This window comes from Fukomys damarensis, unplaced genomic scaffold (genome assembly GCF_012274545.1).
Source record: "Fukomys damarensis isolate Sample0158 unplaced genomic scaffold, DMR_v1.0_HiC HiC_scaffold_35, whole genome shotgun sequence".
NCBI lineage: Eukaryota > Metazoa > Chordata > Mammalia > Rodentia > Bathyergidae > Fukomys > Fukomys damarensis.
Genome location: NW_022900947.1, coordinates 42,590,907 through 42,604,157, shown reverse-complemented (window position 1 = coordinate 42,604,157; position 13,251 = coordinate 42,590,907). Strand labels below are relative to the sequence as shown.

The 13,251-nt window shown below is 36.1% G+C and overlaps 1 protein-coding gene across 1 annotated transcript in view; it reads left to right on the top strand.

Annotated features, from left to right (window-relative positions):
* Aasdh (aminoadipate-semialdehyde dehydrogenase) overlaps window positions 1-13,251 on the top strand; it is a 32,265-nt gene that overhangs the window by 2,234 nt on the left and 16,780 nt on the right. The window contains exons 2-5 of the mRNA XM_010640269.2: window positions 1,174-1,445; window positions 2,603-2,723; window positions 9,026-9,330; window positions 11,778-11,970. Of these exons, the coding sequence (XP_010638571.1) occupies window positions 1,216-1,445; window positions 2,603-2,723; window positions 9,026-9,330; window positions 11,778-11,970 (849 nt within the window). The 5' untranslated portion in view covers window positions 1,174-1,215. The remainder of the gene's footprint in view (window positions 1-1,173; window positions 1,446-2,602; window positions 2,724-9,025; window positions 9,331-11,777; window positions 11,971-13,251) is intronic.

Sequence of the window (13,251 nt, the reverse complement as noted above, 5' to 3'; positions counted from 1 at the left end):
TTGTACCTTGGAACTCAGGACCTTGTGTTTGTGAGGCAGGTGCTGGAACTACTGAATTAAATCCCCAGCTTGATAAGCACTATTTTTGTATATAGTGATCTGAAACTAGATGGATATGGGGGTGCTTTTTCTTTTTCTTTTTCTTATAGCAGGGATTGAACTCAGTACCTTGCACTTGCCAGGCATGTGTGGCACCACTAAGCTGCATCCCCTGCCCTCTTTTTCTTTTTTATCAAAGATTGATTTTGCTTTACCTAAGTTCAGTTCCCACAGGAATTTACAAGCAGACTTCATTTGCATTAGACATTTTAACATCACCATATAGGATTTTGATCACTTTGTCTTAGTCTGCAAGAGTAACTGAAGAAAAAAAATTGAAGTGAGTTGTACTTTAAATTTGGTAGTTTTGTTAATTTTATTTATTTTGTTTTTTGAGATAGGGTCTCACTATGTGGCCCAGGCTGGCCTTGAAGCATGGTGATCTGAATTCTGGGACTACAAATGTGCCACCATGCCCAGCTTGTTAATTTTTTAAAAAAATTATATTTCCTCTTTGCAGGGTGTGGTGGGTGGCACATGGCTGTAATCCCATCACTCAAGGAGGCTGAGGCAGAAGAATCACTGCAAGTTTAAGGCCAGCCTGGGCCACATAATGAGATTTTTTTTTTTTGTTTTTGTTTTTGTTTTTGGTACCAGGGCGTGGAACTCAGGACCTTGTGCTTCCAGGCCATGGAACCACTGAGCTAAATCCCTGGCCCCCACATAGTTTTAAGGCCAGTCAGTCTGAGCTACATAGTGAGATCCTGTCTCAACCTCCACTTCCAATATATATATATGTATGTATGTATGTGTGTGTGTGTGTGTTTCCTTTTTACATTGTGGTCATTTGAAAAAGAAGTCTACATTTCTACCTGTTTCATTATCACCTACATGTGTCACTTCACACTCAAATTTTTTTCTAGCTTGGACCCAGGGTTAGTTTCACTTTATTAAATGAATTTTTAGTCTCATTGTTCTCAACAAAGTTGTCATAGACATTTTACAAGTCCAGAGATTCTTCAGTTATGTATCTGTGATATAGTTATTTGTGGTAGGAGTGATTGTGAAGACTGGTATAGCCTCCCTCCAACCATGTTCCCTGAAACTCCCTCTAACATTTCTGTATATGCTTAGAGTTCTCAGCAGCTAATATGTAGATGAACTTCATTCAGTGAAATGACTCTTCAGGAATTGGTACATCGGGCTGCTTCCCTTCATTTGGACAAAACAGCTGTATGCTTTGATGAATGCAACAACCAGCCTCCAGTTTATTATACCTACAAGACTGTGATCAGTGCTGCTTCAGAATTATCACATTTTCTGCAATTACATTGTGACTTTCAACGAATTCGGGAAATTGGTCTCTACTGTCAACCTGGGATAAACTTACCTTCTTGGATTTTAGGGTAATATTTTTTAGTATTATAAATTTGTTATTACTGAGATTTATAAATTTTTATAGATATTACAGGTTATTCTATTTACTATTGAATTTATCTGTGTTTCTTGGTTAACTCTAGAGAGGCAAAAGGAGTTCATATTGCCTTTAGTATTATTTTTAATCATTTAATCTGAGTATTTTGAAGAGGCTGGGAGTTTTTACTCATAGAAAAACACGTATCTCCAAAATATAAAGGTATTGTTTGTCAAAGGAAAATGAAAATAACAATTTAAAACAATTTGTTGTTTGATCAAGAAAGTAGGATTTCAGAAATAACATGTTTATATTTTGTGCCCTAAGATTGAAATTTTAGGCACTAAAATGAATGAATGTATGAGAGTATTAAATAATGGTCCATTATAACTGAAATATGAACCCATTGGAAGATACATATTCAAACAAATATTTATCTGTTAAATTGTTCTGGAATATTATTATCTTGTCATGAGTTCTATTATAGAGCTCTGCAGTAAATCTGCCAAAGTATTAGAAAAGTTGTTATTCATCCCATAATACGTTTTAGTAGATGTACCTGCAAAGTAAAATGTGTCAAAATTTATTCAATCATTGACCAAAATTTACTTAGAATTTGCAAAGATGTCACTAAAGTGTATGTACTTCTGAATGCCTAAAATGGCTTAAATGATCTTTGATCAAATTCTTTATATAAGTATTGTTTTATACAGGTATTTACAGGTGATTCCTTCCACCTTTTGAATACCCTGATTTTGGTGATTCATCTTTTGCAGTACACAGATCCTTATAGTTTGCATATAGTCTGTGTATTAGTAAGTTGTATATAGATACTTAGTTTCTTTCATGTTATGTTGCACAGGCAAATGAAAAAAGACTCATCCTGTTTGGTCAGTTAGCCAAGTGTACTGCACTGTAATATAAGAACTTTAAAAATATCTTGTATTTCTCTGTGGTGATAAGAATTTAATGGCAGAATTTTATAGTACTCAGAATGTTCATTAAGAGAGCAACATAAATTAATAATATTTATAACCAAAGATGAATCCATGAAAACATATAGATAATTTTTAATGAAGTAAACAATGAAGTGTATAGAGAAATAAAAATGCTTAAAGGAGAATGCTGATTCTATACTTATTTCTTTAGAATTCTCCAAGTTCCTGCTGCATATGCTCCTATTGATCCAGATTCACCACCATCGTTATCAACACATTTTATGAAAAAATGTAATCTAAAGTATATTCTTGTTGAAAAAAAGCAACTTAATGTAAGTCTAGGAGTTTAAGTTACTTTTTGTGAGGCCGGGCATGGTGGTGCACGCCTGTAATCCCAGCACTCAGGAGGCTGAGGCAGGAGGATCACTGTGAGTTCAAGACCAGCCTGGGCTACATAGAGAGTTCCAGGTCAGTCCCAACTATGTAGTGAGACTAAAAAAAAAAAAAAAAAAAAAAGTTACTTTTTGTGTGCTGCTTTTATCTTATTTTTTAAGAGTTTCCTCTCCCAGTCTTGATTTCTAAATTTATTAACTCTGGCAGGGTTTCTCAGAATCAGCACTGTAGACATTTTGGGTTGAGTAACTGTTATGGGAAGTGATCTGTATACTACAGAATGCTTAGCAATAACCCTGACTTCCACTCAATAGATACAAGTGGCCTCTCCTAATTATGACATCTGAAAGTGCCCAGACTTTATCTAATGCCCCATCACTTTCCAACCCTCACACTCCTTTGGGAACCACTTCTCTATGGCATGAAAATGTCTTCTAGCCTGATAATAATGTCTGTGCTTTTTTCTGAATTTCCTGTTTGCAAAATATTTCTTATACTGGAAAAAAATTTATAATACTTGAATCTTTTATCCTTTTGTATGTATGGCAATTACAGTGGGCAGCAACATTAAAGAATTGTAACCAAGCTTACATTTTGGAAAAGAGATTGGCATTCAGACCAGATCTTTCTGGAAAACTAAATTCATTATTATTATTTATTTTTAAGTGACTCAACTAAAGATGTAGCTAAGAAATACTGCTTTGGAGGTTAGCATTAGTTTAGTATATTTTGTTAAGCAACTGGCAGCCCATGTTTTTTTGTTTCTTGTTTATAAAATACTATTGTACCAAAGAGGAAGAATGTTGTAGAACATATATTCGACTTATCCTGTTTTGACCCATTTCCTATAATGAACCAGTTTGGGAGTAATCTAAACACTTGCATATGTTTGAGTATATGTGTACATATGAAATATCAAGAGCTTGAGATATATGGAGGGCTTCCTAGAGAATCTTGGGTGCTAGAGTTAGGTGTTAATTAGCTGGGTATAATCCCAGCACTTGGAAAGCTGAGGAACGACAACCTGAATGAACTACATAGTGAGACCCTGTCTCAAAAAGGCAAAAAAAAAAGAATATGATGCCCAAGATACATCACGTAAAGGTACAAGATCCCAATGATGAATGATGTATACCTAAAATGTACCAATAAATTTAATGAAAAGGAAAAAAGAATAAGATGTTAATTTGGTTAATGAATGATTTTGAAATACTGGTATCTGGCCAAAGCTTTCCCTTTTGCTCAAATTAGTTATTCCTTTGCTGTTAAGTATTGGAGGCTGGTCAGTCCTCAGGCTGCCTAGAAAAGGGGATGATGAGGGCTAAACAAAAAAGACAGTAGAGACTTGCATAATTTCAAAGTATATGGGAGGCCAGGACTGGACAAAGACAACGACTCTCCAAGCTAGCCATTATTTATCGGGTATACACAGTAATTGGAGTGAGTATTGGGTAACTTGGGGGGCAGCAGTAATCCTAGGCCTATCTGAATTACATGCTGATGAGGGTGGAAAGGAGAGCATTTACACACTAGTAGGTGGGGCTAGTTAAACTGATAAAGAATTCATCTCTACCCAGGTGAAATCTGTCTCTTTCGTATTACTATGGGTTCTCAAAGAACCAGGGTGTCTTCAGCTGATGTAATCTTGCTCTTAAGCACCACAGCATCACAGGACGTTTGAGGCCTCAGCTGTGACTGGAGGCAAAACAGAATTATATTTTCCCCTGCCATAGCTGGCTCAAGGATGAAGTAACATTGGGCCTTAGACAACTGTAGTCATACTTTAATTATGAAATGATTTTTCCCCAGAATTTATGTCGAATGGCTCTACATAAGATAAGCAAAACAAATGGAATGTGACATTTCTTTTTCTTTTCTTATTTTATCTTTATTAAGTTTACTGGTACATTTTAGGTATACAACACAGTTACATTCATCATTGGGATCTTGTACCTTTACATGACTTACCTTGGTTCTCATTTTTCCCCATTCCCTAGCCCTCCTTTCACCCCTTCCATCCATCCCTATTTACAAAGACATTATTTCCATGTTTTTCCTTTTCACGTATTTTTTCTTTTGCCTTTCTACCTTCCCCCTAGCCCTACCACTTGCTTTGTTCTTTTAGACATTTTTTCCTGTTACACATGAATTATACACTTTGATCTTTATTTACACTTTTAGTTTTTCACAACAGGGAAAAATAATGTGTGACTTACTAATTTCACTTAAGAGTATAGCCTCAATGTGTATCCACTTAGCTATAAATCAGTTTTTGTTTTGTTTTTTTTTGTACTGGGGATCTAACTCGGGTCCTTGCACTTGCAAGACGGATGGTTGAACCTCTGAGCTAAATCCCCAGCCCCTACAAATCAGTATTTACACATGTGTGACTTATTAATTTCACTTAAGAGTATGGCCTCAGTGTATATCTACTTAGCTATAAATATCTCTAGTTTCTCATTCTTTATGGCTGAGTAGTACTCTTTTATTTTTTAAAAAAAAAGTATTTTTCCAGTCTCCAGTTGATGGGCAATTAGGCTGTTTCCAAATTTTAGTTATCACAAACTGTGCAGCTTGAAACATGGGTGCACAAATATCACTGTGGTATGATTCTTTTAATTCTTTTGGAAAGATACCCAGCAGAGGGATAGCTGGGTCAAATGGGACTTCTAATCCTAGTTGTTTGAGGTATCTGCATATTGATTTCCACAGTGGTTTGCACCAGTCTGCACTCCCACCAACAATGAAGAAGGCTTCCTATCTCCGCATAACCCCACCAGCATTTGTTATTGGTTGATTTCACGTTAGCAGTCATTCTTTCACGGGTGAGATGGAATCTCAGTTCTGTTTTCTTCTGCATCTCTCAAATGACCAGTGGTGTTGAACATTTTTTCATATGTTTATTCACTGCTTTTACTTCTTTGTCTGAGAAATGTCTGTTCATTTCAGATGCCCATTTTTTGAATTGGGTCTTTATATTTGGGGGTCTGTTTTTTTTTAGTTCTTTATATATTCTAGAGTAAACCCTTGAGGTTTGTGGGTTGTCTCATCTCTGTGATTTCTCTGGCAGTGCAGAAGTTTTTTAATAAGATGAGATCTCAATTGTTGATTCTTTGTGCTAGTTCCCATGCTACTGAGGATTTGTTCATAAAGTGTTTTCCTATGCCAATATCATCCAGCAAGTGTAGTGTTTCTGTTTTAATGTTTATATCTTTAATCCCCTTGGATTTTGGTTTAGTGCATGGTGAAAGATACAGGTCTAGTTATAATCTTTAACAAGTTGAAAGCCAGTTTTTCCAAAACCATTTATTAAAGAGGATATCTTTCCACATAGTTTCAAGTTGGGGGTTGTGATAATACCCCCTTCCTTGTTTCTGTTGCCTAGAATTGCTTTTGCGATTCTAGATCTTTTCTGATTCCAAATGAATTTTTGGATTGTTTTCTCTAGTTCTGTGAAATGTAATCTGTATAGCAGTTTTGGAAGTATGGCCATTTTCACTATATTTATTTTTCCTACCCAGGAACAAGGGATATCTTTCCATTTTCTGATAGCCTCTTCATTTTTTTTTTTTTTCAGAGTGTTGTTCTCAATGTAGAGGTTTTCTCGTTTCCTTTGTTAGATTGATTCCTAGCTGTTTCATTTTTTTTTTTTTTGGATGCCATAGTGAAAGGAATTGTTTCCCTAATTTCATTCTGGGTGAGTCTGTTGTTTGTATACAAGAAGGCTATTGATTTTTGAGTGTTTATTTTATCCAGCTACTTAATCTGTCAATTAAGTCCAGGAGTTTTTTGGTGGAGTTTTTGAGTCTTCTATGTAGAATATCATATCGTCAGCAAATAATGACAGTTTAATTTCTTCCTTTCCTATCTTTATTGCTTTTATTTCTTTCTCTTGTCTAATTGCTGTGGCTAATGTTTCCAAAACTATATTGAACAAGAGTGGTGATAGTGGTGAAAATATAGAGTTGGTTGGGTTTGTGAGAATTGTTGATATCAAGGTGTTTTATGAATCTATTTAATAGGAGTTTGGCACATCCAAAGCCCCATTAAAAAGTCCCTTGCTTTGTATCTCATGATTTTTTTGATATTGTAAGAGTTCTTCCTTCACTTAAAGAGGTACTAAATAAGTATTCAAGTATCCACTTTATACCTGGTACCTTCTAGAGCAGTAATTGTCAACTGGAGACAGTTTTGCTTCCCAGAGACTTTTGCCACTGTCTAGAGATATTTTGATTGTTGTGGTGCAAATAGGGTGCTCTTAGCATCAAATATGTTGTGAACAGGGATGTTGCTGAAAATCGTACTTTTCACAAGACAGCCCCCACAAAGAGTCCCATGGTCCCAGAAGTTGAAGGACTAAATAGAAACTGTATTTGGGAGGTCACTGGTATTTGTAAGCCCTCTCAGCTTCTTATGATCTAGTTAGAAAAGGTTAATACTCCTGAACCTATAAGGTCTACATAGAGCAATATAGTCAAGTAAATGTATCCTTGTAGACGCAGTAACTTTTTAATGGAAAAGATTGATTTTGAACTAGGCCCTAAGAATATGTAGTCCTTTTGTAGATTTTTTTTTTGGTATCGGGGATCGAACTCACGTGCTTGTGCTTCCTCTTGTGAGGCAGGCCACCGAACTGCTGAGCTAAATCCCCAGCCCCCAATTTTTTTTATACCATAGGCCATACCATGTGCCACCCCTAATACATACATATATAACAAATCCCTAGACAGAAAACATTACAGGCTCCTGGGTTTAAACCTTTTTCTTGTTATTTTTATTAATTTCTAATTTTGTTGTTTGTTTTGTTTCTTTTTGTTTTGTTTTGAGACAGGGTCTCACTATTGTAGCTCAGGCTGTCCTTAAACTCACTGTGTAGCCCAGGGTGGCCTACAGCATTCCTCCTGCCTCAGCCTCCTAAGTGCTGGGATTACAGGTGCATACCACCACACCCCATTCATATTAATTTCTTCAATGTGAAAATTTAGGATACTTCATCAAGCTGTTTTTCAAAATCAACCTCTGAGGGTATACATATTCAAAAGAACTTGTCTTTAAACATGTTCAGACTGAATTTAGCATGGTTTCATTCAAACCTGCTTCTGCATTACTCCCGTGTACCAGATCACCAAACCAATCTTAAATTTTCTCCATGTCTAGGAAGTCACCATGGCTGTTGATTTTTGGCTTATATACCCCTCCATCCACTCATTGCGGCAGTCTTGCTCAGGCTAATGTAACACGTTAGAATTGTTGCAAAAGCTCTCATTTGGCAACGTCTTGTTTGTCACCCTTTTCAGTTGGAATGGTGTCTAGTCCATGTTGCTACTTTCAGTTGGAACCAATCTCACAGGTTAAACTCCTTTGTGCTAAGTATACAGAATAATTGAGAATTTGCATCTCATCTCTGTCAACATTACAAATCACCTCCTTCCTTAGTTTGCACCTGTGTGTCCTGTGTAATACCAGCCTTACTAGATTTATGCTCCATGTTAGTTGATTTCTCACCTTCATTATCTGGAGAATAACTGCTTATAACATAAATATTATCTAACAAGCAATCTCTGAACTTCTAGGCAGAGTAAATTTCAGTCTCCTGTGTCCCTAATAATATAGTTCAAGCATAAGTGATTATCACAGTGCTGCACTGCACTGTTTGCTTATTTTAGAATTTTAATGAAATTAATTAGCAAATTAACTTTTAGTGACTGAAACTGGGGCCTTTGTACTGAGGTATATCCCAACTTTTTTTCTTCCTCAATTTTTTTTTTTTTTTTTTTTTTTTTTTTTTTTCCTTTTGTGGGGGGCGGGTTTTTCCTCCTGTCTCAGCCTCCCAAGTGCTGGGATTGTAGCTGTGTACCACCACACCCAGGCCTCTTTTTCTTAATATTTTGACACGCCTCTTTTTCTTAATATTTTGACACAGGGTCTGTCTGAGTCACTTACCTTGCTTAGGCTGGGCTCCACTTTGTGACCCTCCTGCTTCAGCCTCCTGGAGTGCTGAGATTACAGGCTGTACCACTATGCCCAGCTGCAATTGCATGTTTTTATATGTCTGTGTGTTTTGAAGGTGAATTTGAAAGTAAGGACAGTTCATTTGTCTTTTTATCCCTGAATGCACAGCAGGTACTATTGCTCCCAAAATGTCATGTTGAATGAATAAAGGGATAATTTATACATTTCTACATAAAAGAATGTCTTTTAACATATTAATATTATAAACTTTGTCCCCTGTCTAATACAGAAATTTAGATCTTCCCATGAAACGTTACTGAATTACGATACACTTACAGTAGAACATAATGACCTAGTATTGGTCAGACTGCACTGGAAAAATGTTGAGGTGAACTTGATGCTGAATGATGAAAAAGAGGACTATGAAAGAGAAAACCACATGAGTTCTAAGAACAGCAATGAAGAGAAAGAACTCATGGATGCAAGGTGTAAGGATTGTTTGGCATATGTTCTCCATACATCAGGGACCACAGGGATACCAAAGATTGTCAGAGTGCCTCATGTATGTGTGCTACCAAATGTTCAGCATTTTCAGTAAGTACTTCTTTTGAGTTCTTAGACCTTGTTTTATTATTATTCATTTATTTATTTATTGGTATGAGGGGATCAAACTCAGGACCTTGCTCTTGCAAGGCATGTGGTGGCACCACTGAGCTAAATCCTAGGCTCCCTTAGACCATGTTTTAAAGAGAAAAAAATAATTTAAAATATTTTTTTCTTTGTAAGTTGTATTCCTGAATGGATAGCCCTAAGTAGTTAGGTGTGTTTCGTTTTAGTTCTGTCTGAACTTTAATTCTCTGCACAGGAGTTGTTCACCTGTTTTTGTTGTTGTTATTGTTGTTTTTGTTTTTGTTTTTTTAATTTTTAAATTTTTTTGCAGTACTGGGGATCAAACTCAAGACCTTGCACTTGTGAGGCATGCCTGGTGCCACTGAGCTAAATCACAGTCCTGTTTACCTGTTAATCCAGTCCAACATAGGACAAATGATAGGGCTGGAAGCTTTGCTTTTTCAATCATTAATAAAAAGAGAGGGCCGGGGATTTAGCTCAGTGGTTATGTCGCCTGCCTTGCAAGCTCAAGGTCCTGAGTTTAATCCTTTGTACCAAAAAATAAAAAAAGAAAAAGAAAAAGGTTTTCCTGGCAGAAGTACCAGTTTGTATGGGAGAAAGGAGTATCTCCTATTAAAACGTTTCTGGGCGGACCTGAGGAAAGAGAGTGCGAGCCTGGAATGTCCAGTTAAAAGTTCGAACCTGATCGGTTTGAGGGTGAGGGACCATTAACAGATTCACACTCCATTAATTTCAGTCCTATTGTAGTATTGGCTGCCTGATGTGGTCGAGAGGTGTGGACTCTCTAAAACTGAAATTCTTAATTTGTAAAGAAAGAGAAAAAGAGTGTAGTTTTAGGATTAAAGGAGAAAACAAATAGTAATAGGAACCTTATGAAACATACAGTTTTATGTCATTTTAATGTAAACATTCCATGTAATAAAAAGAGGTAGGTGTGGTGAGGCAAGAGAATCACAAGTTTAAGCCCAGCCTAGGCTACATCATGAGTTCAAGGCCAGCTTAAATTGCACAGTGAGACCCTGTATCAAAAAAGAAAAGAAAAGAACAAGAATTGGGATGGGGGTATAGCTCAGTGACAGAGCACTTACTTCCTATGTATAAGGCCTGGGTTCAGTCCCCAGGACCTCAAAAATAAATGATAAAGTGAAATTAATTATAATATCCTTTGAGAGGCTGGAGATTGAATTCACGGCTCTCAGCTCCTAATTTTAATATACTTTAACTCAGCTATCATATCGTTTCACAAGGGGAAGATATGATATGTATATGTGATGCTTTTCCATAGTGAATGTATTTACTATTACTAGTGAAAAATAGGGAAGGGGGGGAAAAAGTAATACTGAGTAAATATAGATTTTTAGAAATACAGATCTTTAAGGTCTAGTATATATTTTATATTTAAATATCTCAATATGAACTAATCACATTTCTAGTCCCTTTATACACTACCATATTGGAGAGCTCAGACAGGTCTAGGAAGAGGGAACATTAAATACTACAGGAAAGGTGATTGTTGTACTTGGTGGTATTGTCTTTAGTGACTTTCAAGTGTCTAGGGCGGAGAACAGCACACAGTAGCTGGAGTGTGTGGTAGCTGGAGATAAGGGAATGAGAGAAAGGAAATGGAGGTAACAGAAATGACTGTTCTTTTCTAGATACTGGTTTAAAGGAAAAGGAAGGTAGAATTGCAAGAGAGATGTAAGTTTTTGTCTTTACTCTATGTTGGGAGAGGTTTATAGGCTTTGAGAGAGAATTGGTAGAGATTCATTTAAATAATGGAACAGGAGTACTGGAAAGGAGTAAAAAAACTTGAAGGGGATGGCATTAAATCTTGGGTGGAATGCCTCTTTAAAAGAGAGACAGTATGATGTGGGCTGTTGGTTTGTCATAGATGGCTTTTTATCAGATCGAGGTAAAGGCCATCTAGTCCAACTTTCTGTAGGGTTTTTATCATGACTGGTGTTGGACTTTTTCTAGGGCTGGGGATTTAACTCAGTGGCATTTAGCTGATCCTGCTTTGCAAGCTCAAGGTCCTGAGTTCGATCCCTGGTACCAAAAAAAGAATTAGAAATGCTTTTTCTGCATCTGTTGAGGTGATCATATGGTTTTTTTCCTTGGCTTTGTTAATATAGTGTGTTACCTTTATTGGTTTATGTATGTTAAAAGAAGAATAAAATGTAGGAACATTGGAAAATTTGACTACCTTCTTAGGGTTTATGTCTACCAAATGTTGGACCTTTTTTTTAGGACTGGGGATTAAATCTAGGGAGTACTGAGCTATATCTCTTTCTGTTATTTCATTTTGAGACAAGGTCTCACTAAGTTTGTCCAGGCCTGCCTTAACCTTCTAAATGGGATTACATGTGTCTTTGGTCAGACATTTCTTATAACTATGTTCTGTTTTGCCTTAGGGAACTTTTTGACATTACACCAGAAGATGTTTTATTTATGGCTGCACCTCTGACCTTTGACCCTTCTGTTGTGGAAATATTTGTTGCTTTATCAAGTGGGGCTTCTCTGCTTATTGTACCAACTTCTGTCAAGATCCTCCCATCAAAACTAGCTCCTGTTCTCTTTACCCATCACAGAGTGACGGTTTTGCAGGTATATTTTAGGAGCAAATGAAACATTTTATCTTTAATTATTCACATTTTCAAATGTTTTAAAGAATACTTTATATATAGTTCTTTGCAATGTATTAATATAGTTAGATTTATCAAGGGCTGACTTCATGTTATATGTTTATTTTAAAATGAAAAAATAATTTTTTATAATAAATTTATGTGCTATGTGCATAGCATGATAGCTAAAGAAACGTGACTTTCAAATTTACTGGGATATGCTGTTTCAATGTCTTCTATCTTAAATTTAAGGATATTGCATTTCTTGGTGCTAGTATAGGTAAATTATAATTCATTAGGCATTCAGATTTTTAAATTTTTACATAAGCATACTTTAAGCTATAGTAACAAATATTTAAAACATTTTAAATGCATTTGAAAATATATGATGCATAAGCTTAAGATATTGTGGTAAATGGCTAAAGAGAAAACAAAATTATATATCATGATGTATAGATGCTTCAGCTAAGAGTTTAACTGCTGTGAGCCTCAGGTTTTAGCTGTGGGGGGAGATAACATTTATTTGATGAAATAGTAAGAATTAAATCAGACAGTAAAGCACAGCTCCTAGTATGTATATCTCCATCTACAGACTGTTAAAACACAATCCCATAAACTGGGTAGCTTGCCTACCACAGAAATCCATGTTCTGGAGTCTTAAGTCTTAAGTCTTAAGTTCTGGAGTCTTACCACAGTTCTGGAGTCTTAAGTCCAAGATGAACGCCCAGCAGATAAGAGTGTCAGCTGAGGGCATCCTTACTGAGTGTGGACCAGGTTGTCCTTCACGTAGGAGGAGCAAGGGCTTTTTCTTAGACTACTTTCTTAGGGCATCAGTCTCATTCTTGAGGCTCTCCTTCGTGACCAAATCACCTGCCAAAGGCCCCACTTCCTATTTCAGTTACATAGTTCAGTGGTGAACCCATGGCATGTGTGCCACTGCAGGCTTTTTGGATCATTGAAAGCTCTAAAAGATTTGTCATCACTGACCTAGAGAGGGTTTTAACATATCAGGTTATTATCTAATGCAGTGAGATGCAAGAAGGATAGTAACTTTTTAATTTTCTAAGACAAAATTAAATATATTTTACTTTTTTCAGGCAGTGTGGTTTTCATCCTTATAAAAAGTGACCAAGTTGGATTTATCCCAGGAATGTATGTTTGCTTTAGCATCTAAAAGTCCACTGATGATATATACAACATGAAGAATAATGGAAAAAGGCACATATTTATATCCATTTGATTTTTTTTTTTTTTTTTTTTTTTT